The sequence below is a fragment of the Myiozetetes cayanensis genome, unplaced genomic scaffold (genome assembly GCF_022539395.1).
Source record: "Myiozetetes cayanensis isolate MyiCay16 unplaced genomic scaffold, myiCay2020 scf7, whole genome shotgun sequence".
NCBI lineage: Eukaryota > Metazoa > Chordata > Aves > Passeriformes > Tyrannidae > Myiozetetes > Myiozetetes cayanensis.
The window spans coordinates 46,569,354-46,595,338 of record NW_026087964.1 but is presented as its reverse complement, the minus strand read 5'-3'; the positions used below and the strand labels follow the sequence as shown (position 1 = coordinate 46,595,338).

The 25,985-nt window shown below is 38.6% G+C and overlaps 1 protein-coding gene across 1 annotated transcript in view; it reads right to left on the bottom strand.

The window, feature by feature from the left end:
* Positions 1-19,052, bottom strand: part of TACR3 (tachykinin receptor 3) — a 34,161-nt gene extending 15,109 nt beyond the window's left edge. Inside the window, exons 1-3 of the mRNA XM_050338065.1 lie at positions 18,244-19,052; positions 5,865-6,053; positions 4,310-4,460 (exon numbers count right to left, since the gene is read on the bottom strand). Coding sequence (XP_050194022.1) covers positions 4,310-4,460; positions 5,865-6,053; positions 18,244-18,719 — 816 coding nt within the window. The 5' untranslated portion in view covers positions 18,720-19,052. The remainder of the gene's footprint in view (positions 1-4,309; positions 4,461-5,864; positions 6,054-18,243) is intronic.
* Between the last annotated feature and the right edge of the window lie 6,933 nt (positions 19,053-25,985).

Genomic DNA, 25,985 nt, shown 5'->3' with positions numbered 1-25,985 from the left:
CTAAGGAATTATCAATGGACATTTCCATGTAAGGACTGGAATTCTTAAAAAACATCTCTGTTTCTTTTGGTTGTTGATTGACAACAAAGCAGTGGAGTGTACAGAACTGGTGATAGCTGGGTTAAACTGTCCTTAAATCTGATATTGCTTAGTCTTTTTGCTTTTGGAATGTGCTAAACAATGCTTGCTACATTTATGAGTGGCTGCACTGAAGTGTACCTGTGGTTTTCAATCACAATAAAGCTTTGGCCTACAAGGTGTTTACAATGCATCATCATTTTGGATAAATGATAATTAAACCGTATCTGTGTGAAATTTCAGATAGTCAAGCAATATAGCCACCCACACAATACGATATAAGCCATAGGGCTATGTCTGTTAGGACACCACCTGTTCTTAACAGAGTGTTTAATTCTCCAGCCTAATCTTCTCTGTTGTTTCTCTTCTAGTATTTCTTTATTCTATTCTGCATTTTATTTTCATTGTCAGTCTCTACAAAGCCAAAGAGCAGATCCATTTGCAGATGATGATTACTGATGGAGCAAAAAATTATAATGGCACCTATTTTTGGCAGGAGTTTATAATATTCATAGCAAATTGAGTTTCCTCCCCTCGTTACCCCACGATAGAATGAGTAGGTTGTTTCACTTATCACTCCCAGAAATGTAAAATCAGCCAAAGGGAAGAGGTGCCTTCTCAGGGGAAGTGCAGGTGCCCCTTTGTGCATGTTTGCACTGTTCTGGAGTGGGCACCTTCTCAGTAGGTAAGCAGAGTGCTTCTATTTCTGTCCATGATGCAAGAGCACAAATAAATCTACAAGGTAGAATCACTCATGGCCCATGACTAAATAAATGGTGGGAAAGGCACAATGGCAGTATAAGTCTCTTCCACAATCTCCTGTTGCATGGCCAGTTTGGATGAGCTGTAATCCAGATGCCTTCCCCCTGCATACAGCATGTTCTAGGATTTGGTCCTCTTTGCATACTCAACGTGGAGAAGTGAATATTTTGACATATGGGCAGACTTGGTAGATCATTACCTAAAGAAAGGTAACAAATTTCTGTGTTGGTTACTGTCTGACTTTTAAAAACCATACACAGATGATGATTCAGTATAGATGAGGACATGAGCTATGAAGATTTTGCTATTCCTTTAAGTCTGTAGTAGAAATCTATGTAGAGGAGTTGATTGCAGCTGGTGTTTTTAATGGAATTGAGGATAATCAAGTTGTATTGACTTTCTGCTATACTAAACTTTGACTCCCTTATGCCATTTTGAAAATGGAATGTAACATATCACTTATGGGAGATTGGAATGGTGGTCCTCATGCTGGGAAAAGCTAGGACAAGATGGATTGCTTAAATGACTAGAAGGATATTAAACTTTCCATGTCTTTATGCAGTCCCCTGAGGTAGCAATTATTTTCCAGCCTTGAAGAAGTCTGAACAATTGTCTAGGATAAAATTGCAGTTTCAATGGGTGTGGGAAGTCACATGCAAGACAAACACTTGGGCCCAGGGCATCAAAACATTTTGTTTCATAAGGCTGGAGGCAAACTTTCACATAACGTTTCATGAATGGGGCAATATCTAAGTAGCCAGTCTGTCTAGGCTTAGTGGTTGATTGTTAAGAATATGAATCTTTGATTTCAGAAGTACTTGTTGCATATCATGTGACGTGAGTTCATAGTGTAATATTCTCATCACCTACTTACGATGAGTAAGCTTTATATTTTGACCAAATCTGTGTCAGCCCATAATTAATTCAGTATTCCAAGAGTTTTGATGCTGCACTGTAATATTTTGGGCTTTGTCTCTCTTCCTTTTTTTTTCTTTTCCCTTTTTAAATTTTATTATTTTCTTTTTTTTCTTTATATTTTCTTTTTATTTTTTTTCATTCTGATCTTGTCGACTAACTTTTAGTGCCAGCAAAAGTATCATTATTTCTAATGAGTGCTTTTCTTAGATGTACGATGTAGTATAAAAATACATATTAATGTGTTTTCATGTCATTGTTTCATATGTGGTAAAAAAATTAAAAAAGAGAAACAGCAGGAAAAACAGATGATTTCTGAAAAAAGCAAAGCACTAGTTCTGTTATCGGAGGAAGAGTAAGTTATGTCTTTGTTTGGATTCCAGTCTGTTAGTTCCTCTCCATGAATAACCAATTATGATCCATCTTTCCAAATACCAGTTATTTCATATTTCCTGCTGGAGAGCACAGCAGTGTAGCTAAAGTGCCATTATGGAGCTCTGCCAATAAAGTCACTGATGCAGTTATAATATACCTGCACATATTTTAATTCTCTTGTGGCAGATGTGGAAGGTATGCATCCCTGTACTCTCACATTTAAAATCCTTTAATTAAGGATGCTACACCTTGCCTCTTGCATATATTTAGAATTCTAAAGAGGTGCTGTTTTTAAAGTATTCCAGGGATTTAATTGGGCCCTTTATATCATATAGTAAGAGCTAGATTTCCCTTCAGAGACATCTAGTTTTTATGTCATGATTATTTTACTTAGTCATTATGATAACAGATGCTGAATTCTGGGATGTCCTGGTTCTCCAAGTTAGCTTTTAATAATTTTCTTTTCACACTTGCTTTTGCAAATTGTGTCTTACTACAGAAAGTGATTCCTTGGTTTTCTTTACAATCGGAACATGGTCACCATCCACTGCGTATTTGCTTACCTTTTTTTTCAGTGCCTGAAAGGGCAACATCAGTGATAGCACAGTTAATTGACCAGTGAAATATTTTTCTGCTAATGTTCTGCAGGAAAGGTGATTTCATAGCTTTGAAAAAGCACTTTTGGGTAAGTGACAACATGCATGACAAGGACTGTAATGATAATATTGAACTTTTCGGGTAATGTCAAAGAGTGCAAAGAGTGAAATGCTGATATTTTGAAATTCTTTCAGCGTTTGTGGAAATTAGTCCAATAATTTTGCCTTGGGCCAAATATGCAAAGCATTTGCTTAGTTTTCCATGATTATTTTTCATGATTTTCTCTCTGTTTGCATTGCAAATGATCCTTGAGCTGTTACAAGGCAATAGTAGTGATAACACTGCATTCTGGTTCCTCAAGAGAGGTTAGCATTTTTCCCTCTTAAAAAAGCCTATGTTAAAACAAAAATAAATAATGACCTTTGCTTCCACAGGAGACATTGTATGCCATAAAGTTGTCTAAACATGTCTAATATTCTGACAACTGAAACTTCTTCTTCAACTTCAAACACTTTCATGAGTCTGAAGATGTACAATGGAGTACAATCCTAACCTTTCTTTTCTTATATTGTCTGCTATAACAACTTTTACTGTGTAGTATGGTGTGGAAAAAAACCCACCTCCGTATTTCTGGCAGTGTCCTGAAAGAAATGGAAACATCAGTGTCCTTCAGAATTTGCTATTGCTACAGCATGGTAGCACATACCACAGTTCAGACACACTCAAGCATCAGGAAGCAAACTGAAACAACTGAGCAACTGAAAATGTGCTCATCATTGTGAGCTAGAAGCCCATCCTTGGGTATCTTTTTCAAATCCAAAAGGTTAAATACGTTTTAGTATTTAAAAAAAAGAAAAAAAGGTCAGAAATAAAAAGCAGAAGGCTGCCTTATTAAATAAGAAAAGCTAGGTTAAGAAAAAGAATGTTGTAAGAAAGAAACCTTAATGGCACTGCAACACTATCAAAAGTGGAGATAGTCAAGTACTCAGATCATAAGCAATCCACAGTCTAGTTAGATTAGGCAATACTTACAGTGAAAGAGGTTAAAGAAAATAACTGGGAAAATTAGCTTGTATTTCTCACAAAAAGTTACTGATTAAAAATCTGAATTATTCATTATAAACAGGCTGATCAGTGCTTGTCTCAAATATGCATGGGCCTTATCTATTGAGAATTACAGCAAGATTCACTTCTGTTTCAGTTGGATAAGAATCTGACCTAAGAGGAGCTAATGGTTTATCGGCCCATTGTTCAAAACTCAGTATTTTAACTCTGTGAAAGGCAAAACATTTTGTCTTAGTTTCCACATAGCAGACACAGTATATGCTACTACATGGAGATTAAGAAGTTAAAACCCAAATGTTACCTTTATTTAGTGACAAAGAGCAAAGTTACAAAAAGAGCAACTAGTGAACATAGAAGACAACTTGTCAAATTTAATCAGATTTTGTGTTGAAGCAGATCCCTCATTCCTGCTGTTTCAAGTATTTGGTATTTCTGAAGGAATATACTGTGATACTTAGCAACACAATTGCAGATGATTTTATCAGCATTCGCTTAGTGGGATTTATCAGAACAGTACCTTTCTCTTAGCTTTGAGCTGCTCGTGATATTTGTTGGATGTGTCACCTGGTATTTCTCCTCCCCAGAGGGTAATTCCCACCATGGAATAAGTGACGCCCATGACAAGCAGTGGAAAGCAGTAGACCAGCACAATCACAATGATATGATACCTGCAATGAAAAAGTATTAAGGTGATAAGTGCTTTTGAAGGAGCTATACCAATGGAATGGGCTTCTAGTAAGTCAAGAGTGCTACATTTAGCACAGAGCATGTTTTATATTGACTGGCTGGTATTTTTCACTGTCATTTTGAAAGTCTTGAACTGCACCGCAAATTTATTTACACTTTAATGCAAGTGCGTTATGGGGTGTCTGATGCTGAACCTGCACCAGCATATATTAAGAGTGACTCTATAGTTATCATGACTAGTGACTGCTGAGTAAGGTATGTTTGTCCATAACTAGCTGATTTAATTTAACTGTTGCACAGCCACGTGTCATGAGGGCAAGCTAGGCATTTGGAGCTCTAGTCTGGACCATAAATGAAAGAGGAAAATTAGGATTTTAATGGTATATTGATACAAAGGCCCTGATAAGTTCCCTGTTATCTGCCATTCTTCATATGGCACATCTGTTGCACATAGGCAATGCAGGTCTGTAGCCTATGTGCAATATAGTCATCACTGCTAATGGAAGCACTGGGAAAACAAACATAATTTCTTTTGCCTCCTGTTAGTTCCTGGTTAAATGCCAACTTCAGATAAAATCTCAGTGAATGATCAGTGAAGAATCCCCAGCTGTCACTGAGAGTGACCTTACTGCCCTAAAGAGAAATGTCTGTGTATGGCTCCTAAAGTGATAAAAATTATATATGACCAGGGCCTCTTTCACCTGCCTCAAAGAGAGCAAAAGGTCAAATTTGATTCTAGATAGTTACTTTCAACCTTGAACACAATATTCATCTTAAATGTCAATGAAGACATTAAAGGACAGAGGGCTAGGTAGCCACTTATTCCTAATTCTGCCAGAGGGACAAACAGGATATATTGAATTTAATTGACTGGTATTCTCCCTTTCAGAAGCTGGAACCAATTATAAGTTATCCAGTTTTCTCTTTTGGACTGATATCTGACATAAGTAATAGTGGAACAGAAGGAAGTGGGAAAATCCAGACCTCTCATGAAGAGACCTTGGAAAAAAAAAAACATGTTTGGGGGCTTCTCATTCTCTACTATTACCTGAAAGGAGATTGTAGTGAGATGGGTGTTGGTCTCTTCTCCCTGGTAACAAGAGAGGAAATGGCCTCAAGTTGTGCCATCTTAAGTGGAACAATGATGCTAGATAGGCAGCGTGGGGTGGAGCACGCTCATAAAAGTGGATGAGAAAAAATGTATCCTACTTATCACTTACAATGCTCTGTTTTCCTTGCTTAGAAAACTGGCTTTACACTTCCCAGCGACCAACACTGCTAGTTAGTCTGCATGTAGAGTATCTGAATGACACTATACAGGTTTTGCCAAGCCAATTGCAAGTCTAGACACCACCGTGCACAAGTTTAAAAGAACAAAAGCTTACGTAAAATGCTGTTTTGGACCACCTGGCCATGCTACATAGCAAAGAGTTCTCCCAGGCATCACCTTGGTTATGGAGTACAGGCACTGTGGAAAGGCCAGCAGGAAAGCCAAAATCCATATGCTCCCAATGACCACCTTGGTAGCAGTTGCAGAGAGCCTAGGTTTCAAGGGATCAATAATGGCCATGTATCTGTAAAAAAAACCAAAAACCTCTGTGTAAGAAATCTTCAGAGATTCATAAGTATATAGAATGAGCCAAAGCTTGGGATTAAAGTGAAGGATAAAAGCAGAGATATTTGTCTTCCTGGAGTTCTGATTGCATTGTGGTCTTTGGGTGGTTCAGCTCCAATGAAGGCAGTGCTGGAAGGAGAATAAGGTTCATTGAATATTATTTTGCAGCCATGGGACACCCAGTTAATCATACGTATATCAGTAGAGCAATTATTTTGCAAAGAGATACATCCTAATTGTTACAGTACACACACAGGTTCTGGGCACACTTGCCCAAGGTTTTTAGCTACAGACATTAGCCACAAGACAATAATAATAATATTTTTAAGATAGTGATCCTGATAAGAATTGGTTCAAGAATCTTCTGCATCCATGCTTACCTGCTATGGCACACACATTTCATTCAAGATATTCCTACTTTTTGGAAATATTATGCTTGAGAGATGGGTAATTATGGAACAGATTTTTTTTGAGCAAAGGTAACTCTGTTTATAGTTAACAATAAAATGTGCAATAAATTCAGCATCCATACCTAGAATTTCAAGTTTATATATTTTTCATGTTTTTTACTGCACTTAGATGTTTTTCCCCCACAGGATAATTAGTTACCCTCTCCTTTACATGACTTCTTTTTTTTTTTTTTTAATCTAAACTGGTGCTTTTGGTATTACATACTAGCTATTAAATAGTTTTATTTGAGTGCTGGGTGTCTTGTCCTGAGAGACCAGCAGTTCTCATGAAAATATACATCAGTTGGATTGTAGCCCTCTACCACCTAGCTCCCTTCCCCTCCAAAGAGTAAGTACAACCTTGTAATGAACTGAAGTTTGTAGTCATGAGCCCTGTCTTTCGAATTGCCCTGGCTTTTGTGTGGACTGCCAGATATTGCACAAGTGCTCCATGATCTTTACCTGTAGCAGGTGATAAACATAAAAAAATCATCATTTTCACATGCTTGTGGGACTCTTGAGGCATCTCCTTCTAGCCTGCAATTATTCCTTCAAATTACTAGTTTTCTTCAGTTTGTACATTGCCATTATTTTATGTGCTATTTTCAGATTTCTATTACATTCACATTATTCTTATTCCCAGGTATATTATTCTTACTCCCAACAGATACCAGCAGTAATTTGTGTTGCCTAAGATAAAATTCAGTTGTTTTATCTCCTTGTCTGCTGTCTGCCCTTTAAAGACATGGATTGTTTGTGTGAAATGACTCATACAGCTGTAGTGATGGAAATTTTAACAATTGACTGAGTAAGGTAAGTCAAAGGACAAGGATCAGATGAAAAGGAGGCTATTCATCTTTCTAGTATGAATTTGAGTGATAAGCCAACAGCCTAGCTTTTGCACAAGATTGATTACAAAATGCAGCAGATAGTCATTCTAACAAACAAGATGGGAAGGAAGTGGAGGAACGTTGACCATTCCCTCAATAATACCTTTGTGCAGGCTAGGTTTAGCTGAACAGAATATTGACAGCCCTCTATTACAGAGCCATTGATAACAGATCTAAGTTATTCTACCTTGCCTGTACACTAGCAATTACAATGAAGTATCTTACTTGGTTTTTAAGTGGCTTTTCTTAGAAGCAAAATTGCTTAATTAACATAGTGAGATATTGCTTTATAACTGCAATTGTTACATTCACTCAGATTTGTCATATCAGTTTGGTAGCATTTTCTTAGAGAAACCATCATTGCCACAACTAAGGGTAGTACAAAATGTGCAGTGACTCTCAGTTGCAGGTTAGAAACCACCTCTGTACTTGAAATGACTCTGGATGTTAATTTCTGTAGCCAAGAGAAGCCCCCAAAAGAACTAAGTCCTTCCTGCATTGTTAGCTGTCATTTGAATGGAGATACAGCTACTTCTGCCTGTAATTTTGTTTGCTGGGAATATTATCTTGCCATTACAGGTACCTAAAGGTGGTAAGTTGTTTGTATCTCTTTAGCCTCAATCTGAAGTAGCAGTAGCTAATTTTTTAGTTGACTCTTGCCTTTGATCTCTGTCCAGCCAGCTAGAGTGTTTCTATCAGCAGTGAGAGTTCCTGCTAACACAGGCTAGAGGTTCCATGCCTAGGTGTTGCTCAAAAAATCAATGAGGTGAGGAGTCTAGATGTAGGATAATGTATATGTATGATGCAGTATATTGCCCTCATGTATTACAATTACCTGTGGTGTAGCTCTGCCATCAGGGCTCATTTTTTTACTCTGTTTGGTATCCTTACATATATTATGGATGGCAAAGTGCCAGTTACAAGGAGAAAGAGCAGATATGCTGTCTGCACTGTGCACTGGAGGGTGCTGAACATGATGTAGAAAAAAGAGGAGTGTCTGAGTAGGCCAGGAATGAAAGGGAGAACGAGATATGGGATCTAGAGCAAAAGAACTGACACCGGGGAACAGTTTGACGAAGCAAAAATAGAAGTGAAATGAGAAAAAGGAGAAAGGAGAATTGTAGAATAATAGCATATAGAAATTGTGTTGAGAGAAGAGAGAATAAGAAAGGAAACTGGGGTGATGAAACGGTAAAAGACCTATGACAAAAATCAACCCTAGTGTACCAGAGATTCCAAGCTAGGTAGAACTGGTATAAAAATAAAATGTTATGATAGTGGGACTCTGGTAACAAGCACTTCTGCCTCTGCAGGTTTATGGGAAAGAACCCCCAAAGAGCTATTCTCTCTGTGGTCAACCAACCATAAACTGTATGCAGGGGGAACAGCAAGACTTCTCAATTCTCTGATGTCATCTGTCTTAATGACTGTTCTCCTTCTCCATTGTTCTTTGAAATGATCTGAGCTTCATCATAGAATAACAGAATATCCCAAGTTGGAAGGGACCCATCAGGATCATTGAGTACAACTCTTTGCCCTGTCCAGGACATCCCCAAGAGTCCCACTATGTACCTCAGAGCATTCTCCAAACACTTCTTGAACTCAGACAGCCTTGGTGCTGTAACCACTTCCCTGGAGAGCCTGTTTCAGTGCCCAGCTGCCCTCTGGGAGAAAAATCTTTTCCTGATATCAAAACTAAACCTCCCCTGACTCAGCTTCATGCCATTTCCTTGAGCCATGTCACTGGATGTGAGACAGCAAAGTGCCTGCCCCTCTGCTTCCCCTTGAGAGGATGTTGAAGACTGTCATGAGGTCTCCCCTCAGCTGCTCCTCGTAAGTCTTTCCCTCCGGACCCTTAATCATCCTTGTGACCATCCTTTGGATGCTCTCTAATAGCTTGATGTCTTTTTTATATTGTGGTGCCCAAAATTAGGCAGTCCTTCTGAAGACAGTGACAAGTGCAGAGGCCCACCTAGGTCTGCCATGTTCTGCGATATTTATACACACACCTTGGACCTCTCCACACCTTGTCTCTAAGGAGAGGAAAAGATGGTAGGCATTTGAGCTGAAGAAGGATTTCTAATGGCTAAAAGCAACTGAAGGGTTGTTATACCACTGAAAAATGGTCTGTAGCCACACAGACATTTTTTCAGTGGGGTGTTGTGCCAATTTGCTTTGCAGCCTTTGGATATCTACTGTTCAGCCCATCACCAGGCTGGAGCATTGGGACCCCCTGTTGAATAAAGGGCTCTGAACTTGCACTGAGGCTGTTTGATTTAAAGATCAGACTTCTAATGCTTTCTCACTCCAGTGGTAGATGCTAGTAATGCCATAGATAGCTTGTTCCACACCATAAAGCAGGAATGCTGAATATAAAATACATACTATGGAAGGAATTAACTCATTATGCTAATTTATCATAAGTGGAAATCATTATTACTCTACCCAACATAAACATTCATGCCTGGAAGATAATTATAAGATGGAATATGCACATTTAGAAATGTAGGGATGGGAATATGTGCAGGTAGAGACTCAAGCCAACACTTTGAAGAATGTGGGTTGTTCAATACCATGTTCTTCTTTGTATGAGTCTAAAACATTTTTAGGTAGCACTTTAGTTTCATCATTAGAATTTTTAGCATGTGATTTTGTTTGTTGTGACCATGCAATATACCACTGTCATTGTTTTTCTTCCAGCTTTGGCTTGTGCTAGTCTTTGTCCCTAACTAATTACTACTGAATTCAGCAAGAGTCTTTCCACTGAACCTAATGAGAAATTAGTCAGGCTGCATGATACAATGACTGGTGAATGATGGTGTGGTTGCTGCACCACTCATCAGCTGGGGTGAGAATAGATCTAATTCCCTTCTGAACTGCTCTGTTTGTCTAGAGTCTACAATATACTGTTTGGTACTCGTTTCTTGGGTTCATCGAATCAAGAAAATCTGTTTTCTCTGAAATGATAATAGAGACTTTTGAATAACATTTATAAACTCTTTAAGCCAGTGGTTATAATGGCAGCATAATCGTGTAGCTCTGTTACAGTTTGCAAGTAACAAGAGACAAATAGCTGGTACATACTATAAAAGTTTCTGAAGTTTGTGTGTTATGGTCCTAACAGTAGAAAAGATAAAAATTGCCACTAATTTATCTTTCTCTAGAACAGTAGACACTGACTAGTACAGTCAGAAAAATCTTTCATCTTTAACACATAATTTAGAAAATTGTGGCAAAAATAAAAAAGATGTTATTAGAACAAAATGATGTTCATAACTGGATCCTACAAATGCCCATTTGGAGATAGAGTTGGAAGCCTTTAATCATCCTAAGTGATTTGTTTCACCTGTTTACAATGTGTTTATAAACTCAAATGGGGGAAAATGTAATCAATTCAGTCCCAGACTGTAACAGGAAATTGGGACTTAACAAAGGAAAAGACTGAGAGAAAAATCACAATGTTTGCATGTAAGTGGCTCGTCAACAGCAGACATCAGAGCACACTTCCTTTGTGAATGCACAGATGCTGTTATTCCCTCCAGGTAGAAGCTGATTTTGAGACTTTATATTTAGAATCAACTGGTAATTAAGAAACTTAGGTAGGGAAATTGCTATGATTCATGTCCTTATTTAAAACATTGCTGTGGAAAATCCTGTGAAAGATCTTGGGAAGGTAGATACAATAGTCGAAAAACGATGGAATGAACTGTGAGATTTTAGTGGCATTTTTTTGTATAATGAAAACCAAATCTCTAACTTTTGTATTCCTGTATCTCTATCTGCTATCTTCTAGTGTCACACGGGGATCACGTTAAAGCTAACAGCATAAAGAAAGGAGCGCATGACAGCATGACAGATAAACAAACACAGGGTACATTTGAGAGATCAGTGGGCAGTATCCCAGGGAGATGACTGACTTGGCCTCAATTTATCCTGAGGAACATGTGCTGCTTTTGGTGAATGGCTATTTTGCTTTGAGAATGGGGTAACGCTGCAGTTTTTCTGAAATCGGGACGAGCATCCAATGCCTTGCTTACAGGTACCTCTTAACAGAAACCTTAAAACAGGAACACTGAAATTCTTCAGGAAGTCTGAGTTCTCATAAACAGTTCTCAGTAAATATTTGAGAAACATCTGGTAACTGACAATGGGGTAGATTTTTATGAGTATGTAATTGATTTTACATGTTATATTCTATACCTATGCATATTGCTAGAAAAGGCATAAGAATTTCCTTTGGTCTGTTTCACAAAATGATGGACTAACTGACTTTCCCTGGCAGAAGGGCTTCTATTTCTCCTTTTCTTTAAATATGATCTACCTGGGCTGTCAAGGACCAATAGCAATGCAAAGTCTGAAGAAACAGCTCCCTCTGCACAGACTTCAACCCACTCTGTTTCTACCTACATTTCTGCCATTGTCACCTGAATGGTTTCCTTCTTGTTTCTGCAGTTATTTTGAAATCACTTTATTTTAGGTAAACAAAAATGTGTGAATGATACAAATTTTTCTCCTGCTTGGTAAATCAGTCAGAAAAACACACATTTAGGCAATAATAAGCAAAAAAAGCAAAGACATGGACAGGCAAACAAACAAAACAACCCCTTCCTCCCACCCCCAAACCCCAACCCTTCACCAACTTTTAAAAGTAGCACAGGCTACTTTACATAGTACACCACAGATACATATTTTAGTAGTTTTCATTGAATGATAAATAAGAGCACAAAAAAATATATTTATGGCTAAGATTCTGTCTAAAATGAACCTCTCATTGGAACATAGGATCAGATGTTTCCTGCCTGGAACAAGAAGACTGAGGCTAAGCAGTGTTGTAAATGTTGTTTATACTTCTCAAGATATTAGTGTATCAACCTCATTTTTTTCACAGCACCATCCGAAAGCAGCTTTTTCCCAGGCTGTCTCAGTATGTTATCAGTAATGTAACTCTGACATGAATTTGGACCAAAACCCCAAAAAAGATCCTTTATTTTCTCCTGATCATTATGAAATTGTACCATTGCAAGAAAAGGATTATTTTTCCTAGGTCTCTGAGAGGCTGAATTCTGTAGCCATTGTATCAGAATGTTCTGCGGAAACTATTTCACCTTTTCTAAGAAAGAAAGAAAGAAAGAGATTTGTCAAATCCAAAAAATAATTTTAGGCCTCTAAATTTGTATTTTAGCTCTCCTTTGTATTTCAGCTCTTGGTATTTCAGCTCTTGATATTTGAACACTTAATGCCCTCCTATTCAACTTTTTCTTTCCAGTTTTGAAGACTAGTATTTCCAGAGGGCAGCCCAGATACTGGAATCTAGAAATAAGATGTACTTCATCTTTAAATACTATTGGGGAAAGAAAGAGGAATGGGAAGGGATTTACTCTTTGAATTCTGCAGTTTGACTAGCAAAGTAAGAATATAAATAATAGTGATAATTTCTAAAGCTATCTTGCATTTTTTCCTTTGTGATGTGCAGTGAAACAGGCTAATTCCTGAAGTCATGATTATGAAGTCATCCATTAAAAAGTCGAATTGAACTTTAGTTTGGTAGTAGGAGTAGGACAGGTAGTGTTTTCTGTAGTTAAGTGGCACCAGAAGCAGGAACAACAGCTAACAATAAAATGGCATCCTATAGAAAACTAGACTAGTGAGTTTACAGAAAGTCCATCTATTTCTTCTGATGAAAATGTTCTCAGATATGAGGAGAAGATCTCTATGGGGAAAATAGCCTGCGAAGCATGAGAAATACTGTAGGAATGGATTTGCCCTATATAGGGTGGAAGAAATCCTGCCAGAGATGGACTTGTGAAGGAAAAGAAGAAAACAGCTCAAGGGTTATAGAAACAGAAGTTTTTAATGTTGTTTAAACAGATCTTAAGATGGCTTTTCTGTATTTTTCGAGTCACTGTCTCCTTCCCGACACCCCCCTGCAAAGGACCCTTATACAGGAATGTCCTGGGAAGATACCCTGAGGTCTTCCCATTGGCCTTTGTTCACCTTTTGCTATTGGCTGTTAACTCATTACCTGATTGGGTTTTTCTGGAGTACCTTGACCTTGTAATTGGTCCCTTTCCAATCCCCCTGAAACCCATATAAACCCCCATCCCCAAATAAACTTCCTCTTTTGTCCGCCCCTCAGCCATGGTCTGTGTGTCCTTCATAAGGGATCAGAGAGCCATGTGCTCGAGGGGCAGTTGGGAGAGCATTACACCTCCAGAGAACGGTTTAACCCCCAAGACCTGAAGGTGCCCCCTCTCCAAATCAGCCGTCGTAAAATACGAAAAGAACTCCATCTGCCTTTTTTTTCTTTTTCTAAAGTTCATCTCTCTCTCCGCAGTTCTCAGTGCAAGTTATCACTTTTTATTTTTTAAACGTGGAAACCATTTACTTTGAGACATCCAAATCTGAGGGAAAGGGAAGGAGAGAGGGGCCAAAGGCTGCAGTTCTGTTTGGGCTGAGCTCTATGCTGGGGATAGCAGCTGACGGGGCGTTGCAGGTTTCCTGCCTCCCATTTCTTCAATCTCCTCTATTCATTGGTGAGCCAAGCACAAACCACTTGGTGCCAAGCACGTGTGTACAAGAATGCAAGTAGCAGAATACACCTTCTTGTTTTGCATCTTCTGCTCACACCACTACCCTGTGACCTCAATACAGGGTTGTGCCCCGTGCACTCCATGTCCTAACTTGTTAGAAATATTTGAGATCATTTTTACATATAAACTGCACCCTTTACTTCAGTGTTTCTGAGCACACAGGGGAGGTAACAGATATTTAACATTCAGATACTAGATAGTTTGGCAGGAATATCTGTTTAAAATGTTTATGGCGCATGAAGGCCTTGGGTAGAGACTGATATTAAAATGTATCTACTGGAAAAATAAGACATTTTTCAATGTGCCAACTGCCTACTTAGAATTTCAGTAGCATTAATTTATAGGGCTCGTGGTACTGCTTTGTGACAATAATAACTGCTCTTACAGAATACCCCTGAAGAGATTGAAGAGCCTAAATGATATTTCAAAGATCTGAGTGTGTACATATTATGAGTGTAGATTTTATTTGATAAGTTGAATCAAGTGTTTATGCCTTGTATCTGTCTTCTGTTACAAGCTTGTATCATGTTACTTATTCTGGAGTCTAATGAGTGTAGAGAGAGGTCATGAACAGCCATCAGTAACTGAACAATGCCACAGAAAAAAAGAAAACTGACCCAGTATATGTGTGCTTCTGTAGATATATTAGAAATCTAGAAAATAAGGTGGGAAACTAGAATGACAAGTTTTGAATAAGAGAGAACATTGTGCAAGATAAATAAAACTGAATATTAAATATAATTTAAAATCATGTAAAGTAAAATAAATGGTTTTTGGCTTCAAAAGCCAAAAGCTTGCTTCCATACTAGGAAGAAAAGGAATCGTAGGATATGAATAGGATCAGCAATTACTCACCATCATTATTAGAATACTTTCTCTAATTCCAGAGAAGTTGCTTATTTATAAAGAGTTAAACTCATTTCAATGAGAATATCGTTATGGAATTACTGAAAAGAGAGTAACTGAGAAAGTAATACTGTAGATGCACTAAAGCTGGGAAAAAATGCAGAATTTTTAGGCCTATACACAGAACTGGTTGTATAATGAAGCAATCTTGGGATTCAAAATTAATTGCTGGCATACCTGAACCACCTCCTTTGCATGCTAAGAATTTGTGGAAAGGGGCAGTGGGTCTTCAATGGCCAAGGTCAGACGGCTTAAATTCTGCCTAAGTTACTGTCTTTAATATGTCCAAGAACTCTACAGCAGTCAGTGATCACAGGTGGAGTTTAGGATGACGGATGGACCCTTCAGAATCATGCACTGATCAGTGGCAAGGGTGTATTGGCTCCAGAACTGCCCGCTATTCAGTTTATCTTAGGCTATTTAGAAGTTTATCCCCATAAGGTAGCTAAAGGAACCACTGCACTGGAAGCAATGTAACTGTGGAACTATGCAGCACGAACTAAAGAAGAATGAAAGCATGACTGCCTGTGAAGGAGTCCTGTGCAGCTTCTGATGCCTAGGCTGACTCGGTTAAACCTACCTGTGGCATCTCTCCAGTAGACTGCAAACAGCCTCTTGGAAAAGAAGCAGAAAGCAGGGGGAAAATACTGGGAAAGAATGGTCAGAGATGTGAATAAACCCACAGAAATTTGAGACTATGTTCAGACAGAGCGGTCATACAGCAGTCTTGTATACTTTCATCCTCAGCTCCAGATGCAGCACACCCCACTGCAGGAACTGCCTGCTCCACAGAACTCCCTGTCAGTCCAATAATCTCACGGTGCACACAACTTAGAATGGCCTACAGAATCAGATGTGAAAGGAAACACATACTACCTGTGACCTCTGCTCAGTGGTGTCTAGATTCACAGCAACTCATTCATACTCTGTGAACATTTAGATGTTTGAAAATGATCAGTGCAGCACACCACAACATACTTTTTAGCGAGCTGCAACCCATGACCTTTCAGTATTTTGGGACGGTTACAATTTCTAATGGAAAATCATCTGATATGATCCCATCAGTTCAGTTCCCTTGGAGCTTTATCCTAATTTGTAGCTTTCTTGTTGTTGCTTTAAATTTTTGAATTGAAAGAATGTGTAAAGATGAGTTTACTGGGTTAAAACTAATGCAGAGTGTCCAGTGAGGTAGTGGCTGAACATTACAGAACGCAAGTGGGAACCAGTTATAAGAAATATCCATCCAGCAGATCTGTGCCCTGGAATATTACAGTCGGTACATCCAAGGCTATCCCTTGGGATTCTCTTTGACCCTTAGTTTTCCTCTTGACTCTGCAGAATTGCTCTGCAGAGGTAGCCAGGAAATTATTAAAGGTACTGAATGCATCAGGTGTTATTTGGTATACAAGGAGAAGGAATAACAGTGTGAATAGGGAAGGAAGGATAGGCTGCTCTTGTGTTTGTTTTCTGTGACACACTTGACACACCTCTTACCAGCATCTCACACTGCTAAACAAAGGAAAACATTTCTAATACGTTTGTATCTGACCATTGCATTTCAGTCAGCGTGTAGCAGAGCTATTTTCACTCACTCCAGAAATGCACTGTTTGGATTCCTAAGGAACTGTATTCACCTTCTTTTCCTGGATCTTAGCATAAATTTAGGAACTTTCAAAGTAGTGAGTACTATATGTCTGTGGATAATTTTGTCAGAAAATATGAAAGAAACCTTGCTCAGAGCATCCTAGTAACTGCTCGACTAATGATTTGATCAGCTGCAACAGTAGCTGCTAAATACCCAGCATCAACTAAAGCCCTCTTATCTTTCTGAAAGCATCAAGCTAGAAAAGCATCTTAAGCTAAACCCAAATAGACAGTGAAAGAAATCTTTGCCTGGTTGAAGGTAGTATCACTGGCATTACACTACCTTCTCCATTATTAATAGTAATTAACAGTTGGGAAGAAGATACACCACCGTCAGGAGGAAAGGGTAGTGATTTCCATGTGTCTTCACCCACCCTCAGAGCAAAGAGGAGAAGAGTTGCCAAGAATCTCATTCTCCCATTCATTTCTAGCTTATGAAACAGAAATGCATCTGCCTAAGAATGGCACCAAAAATTTGCAATTACTAGGGTAAATGAAAAAGCCCTAATAATTTATGAACTTGTTCACAAGCACAGACAAAAGGTACAACAACGTGTTTCCCAATCTTTGCATCTGGAAATGAGAAATAATATTTCAGAAGGTGGATTGACCCTTATGAAATCTTAACTACCATCACTTGGAAGTGCTGCAGTTCCAACAAGTCAATTCAGAAAAGATGTATAATGTGATTTGAATATGTAGAAATGAGTTTTATAAGTAATTTCAGTGCATTGCTAAAAGGAATAAGAGATCTGAGGTACAAATTGATCTGGTTTTCTAAAAGAAAATTCAGTAAGTTATCTCTCCACCACAGCAAATGTGAAAACAATAATAAAGATAGAAACATTTCCCAGGGAAGACTCACAGCACCTTCTGTGAAAGACAGTCCATCCATGTATCTGTGTTGAAAATCAGGCAACTACATTTCCCCTTTACTCTATGGACACTACAGTTGTCTTATTCCATTATTGTCAAGAGTACAAAGATAAAGTTTTTCCCTGTCCTGTTTTCTTTGACAGTCACAAAGCCTTGTTTAGCTCCAAGAAATCAGAAAAAAATTGAGCACTTTGAAATCATGTTCTTATCGGTCCTCTGGATATGCACAGATGGCAATGTAAATAGTCTCATTAGTTAAAATTGGGAGAAACAAAGCAGCTCAGAGCTGTCTGTGAGAAGAGCTATTAAAAACAGTCTGAAGTGATTTCTGAAGAGGAGGCAAATGCCTCTGCCAGCTGCAGAAATAGAGAGAGGAGGGAAATTTGAAATCCTCTCCCTTTACACACAATTTCTACAACTCCTAACCAGTATGAATTAGATGACATTGACTGAGGGACAGATACTGTTTTCACAGGTGAGGAAGCAAAACCCTGAGCAATGGGTGTTGATACAGAATTAGTATTGAAAGACAGAGCACAGAGAGCAGCTGAAGTCAAACAGAGAGCTGAAATGTTTGTTATAAAAGAAGGCAGGAGAGTAAAAGCAATGACAGGCTGAAGGAGAGAGACAGGAATTAAAACAATGTTTAGGGACAGAAGTACAGAGGAGAACAATCGATGAACTATTCAGGTCTCTGCCTCTCATCACAATGATTATTATCTCCGTGTTTTTTAATTTCAGCAGAGAATCTGATCTTAATCTCTAACCCCTAAACTTTTCTTCTCTTTTCTCACCTGTCCACAGCTATTGCTGTCATGGAGTAGATGCTGGCGAAGACAGCTGTGATCGGGAAGAAGTTGTGGAAGCGGCAGTAAGCCTCTCCAAAGTACCACTCACTGTGCAGTGCATAGATGAAGTTGATGAGGGTATTGAAAGCAGCCATGGAGGCATCAGAGAAGGCCAGATTCACCAGGAAGTAGTTCGTCACTGTCCTCATGCGCTTGTGAGCCAGGATAATCCAGATGACAATGAGATTTCCAAAAACGGCCACTGCCACCACGCCACCATAAGCCAGAGACCACAGGGCAATGCGCCAAGAGGGTTGTACAAACTGATTGGAGAAGTTGCTTGCTGAGGATGCTACAGGGGGAGAAGCATTTCCAGCTGGCGCTCCCAGTGCCCGTCCCCAGGCATCACTTGCTGTAGCAAGGCTCACGTTCCACTTGCTGCTCATGCTCATGTTCCAGTTGGCTGGGGGGACAGAAGTCATCTTGGATGTTCCTCTCCTCTCTTCCAGGAATGATGTCACTCTTCTACCTTCCTTTCCCAACCCTTCAAAATCCCCACCAACAGATAAGAAGAGGGAAGGAAGGAAGAAAGGGAAGTAAGGCAGCACAGCAGTTACAGGGGAGATCTGTCAGAATAAAGATTTGGCTCTGCTGTTCAAACTGTAAGAAGTGCTGTACCAGCTAAGTCAGGAGAGCTACCTCGGGATAGAACAGCATCCTACTTCTCCTGTGTATAGCCACCTCTTGCTTTTGATTTTGCTGAAGGAGCCAAGGCACATTTTATAGGCTTGTGAGTTTCCAGCGTCACGAAGGGAGCGGAGTGATAAGCTCCAGTGGCTGGTAAGCTAACACCTCTTTCCCTCTGCTCTCCCTCCCCCTTTTATTTCATTCATTGCCAGCAGCAGGCACTTTCAGGAGCTGCGGAGAGCATCACGGGGAAAATGAATTCTCATCTCATTTATGCTGAGAGATTTATTTTATATTGCCTTTCTTTGAATTTCATTATTGTGCTTCCTTTTTTAAATAGTCTTTTTTGCCCTGTCTTTGCAGAGCTAATCAGCTGGCTTAGTTGAAAAATCCGAGGACTGAAACTGCTTTTTTATTACAGCTCTTTCCAGATGATTTTATTCCAGATGAATTCAGATCTGCTTTTTTTGCTGCTGTCTTTTCATTTAGTACAGGCTTTCCTTTAAACCATTCTGGTACCTGCAGATTTGGAATAGTGACCTCTTTTAGATAAAGAAATACATCCTGCTGCTCTCTAATTTTACTTTTCAATTTATAATATGTAATTGATATCAAGAAACATTTATAAAACCATTTTCATATTCAGCAGACACTGATTTTACTGAAACACTATGTAGCCCTAAACATAATGTCCTTAATTGTGCACAAAATATTATGGGTTTGTTTTCTTTGTGTCTTTGAAAAAAAAAAAAAAGTTCTTTTTGCTGATATGCATTTATTCCACACTTAGTACTATAGTTATTTTGAGTAAACAGTATTTTTACATCCACTTATTTCTATATTGGTAGAAAAGGGTAAATGAGGAAATTTAACACCTGATGTTTTCACATCTGAAATCAGTTTTTTGTTAATATGTTAACAACAGCTGGCATTGGGAATGCATGCTTTGTGCAAGGGTTGATTGCAAGGGACTTCAGCTAACAAACCTTTGTTATTCAATAGGCTTCAGTCTTTAGGGAGAAAATGTGTTTTAGTGTCGATCTGTTCCAGGTTTCAACAATTTAGAGCTACTACTTGTCATCAGCAGAGATTTCAATTGTATCACAGCAGTGGGAGCTATTTAATATCCCTATCAGCAATGACACATTCAACACTTTTTTTTAAAACAAAGGCTTCAAACAAAAATCAAATACTCCTGTGTTCTGTTTCCTCTGTGCTGTATTTACCCAGTAGAATTGGGTAAATATTGTCAGGTCTTCACTGCAGTTTTAATTTGAATGAGTGTAATCGTGGATGTTCCTATGTGCTTCTTAGCTCTTACCAGCTGACCTGATCCCAAGCAGCAGCCAACCTCAGGCTCTAGAACCCACCATGCACTGCAAGTCTTTGTCATGGAAAAGCCACTGGACTTTATCCCACAGTTCCATTTTGAGTCCCAAATCTTCCACCTGCCTCATCTTTCATCCTGTCCCTGGAGGTGAGCCTGAAGAAAGGAACAGTAGAAAATCTCTGTGAGTTTGAGTGTTGAAAAAATTCTAATGGTGGTTCCAGTGAGTGAGGAACGCCAGACCCACTAGTTATAGCAGAGGCTTGCACACTCTAGCAGCTTCACTCTCATCTCTAGCAGCTTCACTCAAGATTTTCATATGGCTGCAAGCCAGAAAGCACAAACCCAGCCCTGTGCCCTATACCTTTCCACCTTTATGCTCAAACTAGGAATTCCAGGCTGTATCCTTTTACTGATGTATTTTTCACACTACCACACCAGCTACCCAAGTCCTTGTGTCCCACATGCTTCTGTTGCTTCCATCCAGCTCTCCCAGCCTCAGCTCTATTACTCCTTTTCCTCAATTTCAGCAGGCACAGGGACCCTGTTTCTTAAATGCAGTACTGCCAAGGGTGAAGCAGACTGCAAACTTATAGGAGCAGTATACTGTACAGCACTGCAGTAACTTTCCCTGTATAGGAACATAAAGGATCTCTGTTTGAACTACTTGTCCTGTATAGTTCATGGAGTCCTTGTTCTGCTTTCCTCATAGGACTGAAGCTTTGTCAACTCTGTCTTGGAAAATTGCTTGCCATTGCCTACCAGGTGTTCTGGAGAGACCATTACCATTTGTCTTTCCCTAATCCTTTACAGTGCCCCCAAGGGAATTTGTTCTCAATCCATTCCTGGTGAGAGAAATCCATACAAGGCAACATCTCATATCAGCAGACCTATAGGTAAACTGAGTCCTTGAGACTTAGTTGAAACAAAAATCAAGAAGCTTTTTGTAGTCTGTGTTTGTAAAATGTCAGCCAGACCACCAACACAGTATGCTAATGAAAGTGTCAGCTTTGCAGTGTAGAAATCAAGGTGTCCTTGATTCCATCTTCTTCTTCAGGAGTACCCTGAGGAAATATCCCACCCCTGTAGGGACATTTTTATGTGCTGTGCTCTTCTCCATCCCCTTTCCCCCACACATGAGAAGGAAAACTGTGGGGTGCCATCAGCATAAAGGAAAACCAAGATTTTTCATTAGTCACTTGCTCAGTAAGCTGGATGTCATCAGCTGTGTTGCAGCAGGTATCCGAATGAGGCATAAGATGTGGCTGAGTATCTGGAGTTGTTTTGTTTTGAGAAGTGGAACACTGAACAACATAGGACAAATGTTGGGTAGCTGGATCAGCCTCCCATGGGGAACATTTATTACTCCTTTTGGAAATGCCTGTAGAAATTTGCTAGAATAAATTCTCTGTACTCTAGCTGTCATTCTAACTGAAACCATAGAGAAATGGTCTGGTACAATCAATTAGTGCCAAATCAGATCCTCCTACATCCAAAATGCTACAGCAAGGTTGACCTGTCCTGTAGCACCTTGCTAGCATTTTATTCAACCAAATAAGGAAAGAGGTTAGGCAGCCAGTAATTGGCTCATGTCTATAGGGGAAACTCAAATGGACAGTGAAGTCAGCTGTGCTTCTTCATTAAAATTTGTAATGGTTACAGCTGTGCTGATTAAAGTATGGTCAGCTGATGGCCATCAGCATTCGATTTCTCAAATAAGTTCCACAGCAACTTTGGTGAAAACATTTGTATTAATAACTTGTGAGTAGCAAAATCTGCCTAACTGGGGTGAAACTTACGCAAAAGAGCAGTACAAAAGACAAGGGTATGTGTTTTTTGTCAGTCTCTCTTAGGAAAAAAAGGTAGCTGTAGAGGGTATCTATGCTGGCATTTTCTTCTAGAATTGTTACACGTACATGATTTCCTATGTTAACTTTTGGCCATTCCAGCTTATGCATATCTAGAGTGGAAATGCTTAATTTTCCTCTCTGTAAGACTACTCAGTTTTAGAGTGACTTCTTTCTGACCATCTGCTATTTGCTGTTCTGTTTTGCTTTTCCACTGCTCACTACTTTGTGCTTGTAGTCAGCTGTGGTTAAACTTGCCATTATTACCAGCTCCCCATTCCCAGCTTCACAGAAACACTTAGAAATGTGAAAGAAATAATCTGAAGTGTTATCAGAAAAGTAGCTGTGATTGTCTGTACTTCCTCCTTTGTGTTATTCAGTTTGAAGCTATTTTTTCACAGTTCCAGCAAAACTTCTCCTACCGAGCCTGAAGTGAAAGCTAAGCTCCTGACTTAGCATCTTGTCTAGAAGGTAGATTTAGAAATTATTCTATTCTTTGCTCTTTATGAGATTATGATTTAATCTTCTGCAGGTCTTCTGGTGTTTTTGTCTGAAATCACTCTTTTACTAAATTTTTCTGTGTGCTGTGGGAGAGACAGAAAATCAGCAGTATTGCACAAGTAGGGATTTGTAGTAAAATAGCAGCCTGCACAGCATGTCTATTTAGCATAAGTACTAACTGCATCGTTAAGATGTTTCACAAGACCTGTCCTCTTTCTTTTGTATATAGCAGTAAGGGCATTGCAAAGTTTGCTTTTTGGTTTTGGGTTTCCTTGCTTGATTAGGCTTAGCCTAATAACCTCATTCCCTGCCTCCTTCCTCCAGTGCCCAGCTGGATGAAATGATCCTCCAGCAATAGCTTTTTTTTTATTCTTCAGCTTTGATAGCTCCCTTTCATCAGTCAGTCATGAAAAGGTTTAGCTGTGGCAGGAGAATTTTTGCAATTTAAGGATGCTCAACACTGTCCTATTTATCATGGCTGTGTGTTCACGTTGAGCTGCTGTCATAACCATGTCAGCCTACCTGGATTTGGGACAGTTTGCTTTTATTTGTGTAGTTTAAAGCACAGCTGGAAAACTCAGTTTGAACTTGGTTTCTGATTATTGTTTATAAATGCGAAAGTCTTCTTCCTGGCACCAATGGAAAATGACTCAGTAGGATATTTAGCAACTTCACAAGCACGTGAATAAGAATGTCGCAGCAAAGGACTAGACCAAAACCAGAAATATTGTATGTTGCTCTTCATCATGGCTAGAGGGGAGCCAGAAGTGTGGGGGCAATAGAGCCAAAGAACTGAGGAGACACAAGTTTTCTTCTGGAATATGATGCTGAGATGTAAAATTCACTGAAACTGTTTTTAGAATAAAGTAAAACACAACATGTCTAGAGATGAGTGATGAGAAGTTAACTAACACTAAATAGAAATGAAGACTATTCTGAATTATAGATAATATTCACAAATTACTTTGTATGAGAAAATATTTATTCTTCTTTGAAGAAAGAACCAGCAAGATTTCTTCAGCCATTGAGAGTTTGATCTTCTGATACTCCTAAAATGCTAAATATGTGTTTTCCTTGTCATCAGCAGAGCTTAGCCCTCTATTTTTTAGCTGCTGCATGTAGGGCATGACTGAAGGTGCTGAATAGCAGGTACAGTGAGGTGCCTGTGCCAAAATATAATTTGTAGGGCACAGTTGTTCTGTGAAATGTAATTCTTATTAATTTATTTACCTGGTCAAATAGGGCTTTGAGAGGAAAATACATTATACCAAATGCAATACTAGCAATTTTTTGGAAAAAATTAAGTGGATTGATTCAGGTGGTTCTTCTACCTGCCAGCAGTATATCTGGAGAGGAGGTAAAGGCAGAGTGAAATGGGCCATGATATAACAAACATTCTCTTGGGCAATTGTGATTAGTCTTCTTTCCTTCTATTGTTGTTTTCCTTTTTACATTCTTTGTGGCGGTCCTTGACACAAATTAGTGTGAAACCTTCACTGATTCTTTTTTTCCCCCCTAACTGCTGTACATTCTTTATTTTCTCCAGTGGGAGACAATTTATTTGCAACTATAAATCCAGGCACCTCTGTCTTTGCATCTTTCTGCAACTGCTCAAATGCCTGCCTAATGTCATAGGTGAGATGAGCCAGCAACTGACTTCTATGTGTACGCTCATACGTGTTTCCCCATATTCTTCTGTTCCTTTAAGTTGCTTTAGTATCTTTTTTAGGAGTTACATTTAAAAAGAGAATTATAAAGTTGCATAAGTCAGAGATGAGAAGAATGTGTTCTGTTGGATCCTGCAGGTTCTGAACCTACAGTTTTGAAATGAATGGGTAGCTGCTGTTGCCACCTGAAATTCCTGTGGGCCTGTTTGCAAGTCCACTACAGTCAATTGAAAAGACACTTACTGGCAAAAATATTTCCTCTGTCTCCTACAGCTGCTCCTGCTGCTCTTTCCAGCAGTTTGTTTCCTCACAAGGATCCAAATTAAGGGGGATTTTGTCGGTGACTTTTCTGACTTTTGGAGCTACTTATTCAGTTACATACATATATTACATGTAATAGAATGTATATACATATTCATGCATAATAAAATGCATATTTTAAGGTATTGAGCAAGTTGAAGAGGCACGAATGAATTCACAGTAACCCAGTGCTGAACAAAATCAGGAAATAAGATTTCCTGGTATCTTTACTTGTGTTATTTATAGAGCATCAGTGACACATCTGTGTTTTACCATTACCTGAAAAGTAAAACAAGTAGGTTTGTTGACTTGTTCTTTTAATAACAGGAGATATTGTCTTACTATCACTGTGGTACAAGAAAATATTCCATATTGTTTGCTTCCTTAATTAAAAAGAAATTTTATGAATTACTTTTCATGTAAAGCATTACAGGCAATTCAGAGATTTAGAATACTATCTACAGAGTATTTCTAAAAAAAGAATATAATCTCATCCATTTTAGAAGACTAATTGGAATGATTATATGAGACTGTATTCTGTCAGCATAGAAATCGTTTGTTGCTCTTGTACAAAAAAAAAAAAAAAACAAAACAAAAAAAAGGTTAAAACCAGAAAAACAGTTAAAAATTTACACATGATATTGCTATGTTCCTATAATATTTGACCAAAAATTATTTTAAATTCTAAGTGCTAGAGCAGGATCAGAGTCAAGTGAATTTTGTAATTTGTTACGTGGAATGCATATAATAATTTAGAAAAGCTGTATCTACAAATGTAAATATAGGAGGGAATGTTTTGGCAACATAGCAAATTACGTGTCTTGTAATATATCTTTTTTTCATGGGAAGACCAGGATAAAAGGAAAATCTTCTCAGCTACTCTCTCAAAGTTGCAAAAGCATTTGTGTTCTTTTCTGCATTTTGGAATCCAAGATTTGTATCCTGCCTTCTTCAGAAACCAGTTTTTCATCCAAGATACAGATGGAGAGGGGATCTGAACTTGGATCTGCATCCTGATGCACTGTTGTGGCCAAAATGCTGTTAACACCTCCTCATGTTTTGTGCATGTGTTTGTGCATTTGCCTGTGTGACTATCAGTGGAAAAGAAACAATTGTCAGAACTGATGCATAAAGATTATGGCTTTCTTATGATGTTTTATCAAAATATTTGATTTCTAAACTGTAGAGTTCTTAAGCCAAAAATTCTACTACTTAGATGATTTTCAGCAGAAATAATTAATTTCTTTGTTCAAAATAATGTGTGATTCACCTATATAGACTTTTATGGAACCCATTATTCAGATAACCGTGTCTTGACTGTTATTTTTCACTGAAAGTTAACCACTGTTGCCAGTTTTTTTTTCTTTTTTTCTTTTCCTGTCTCTTTTCCCTAATCTTCAGATTCTGTTTCTCTGTTGG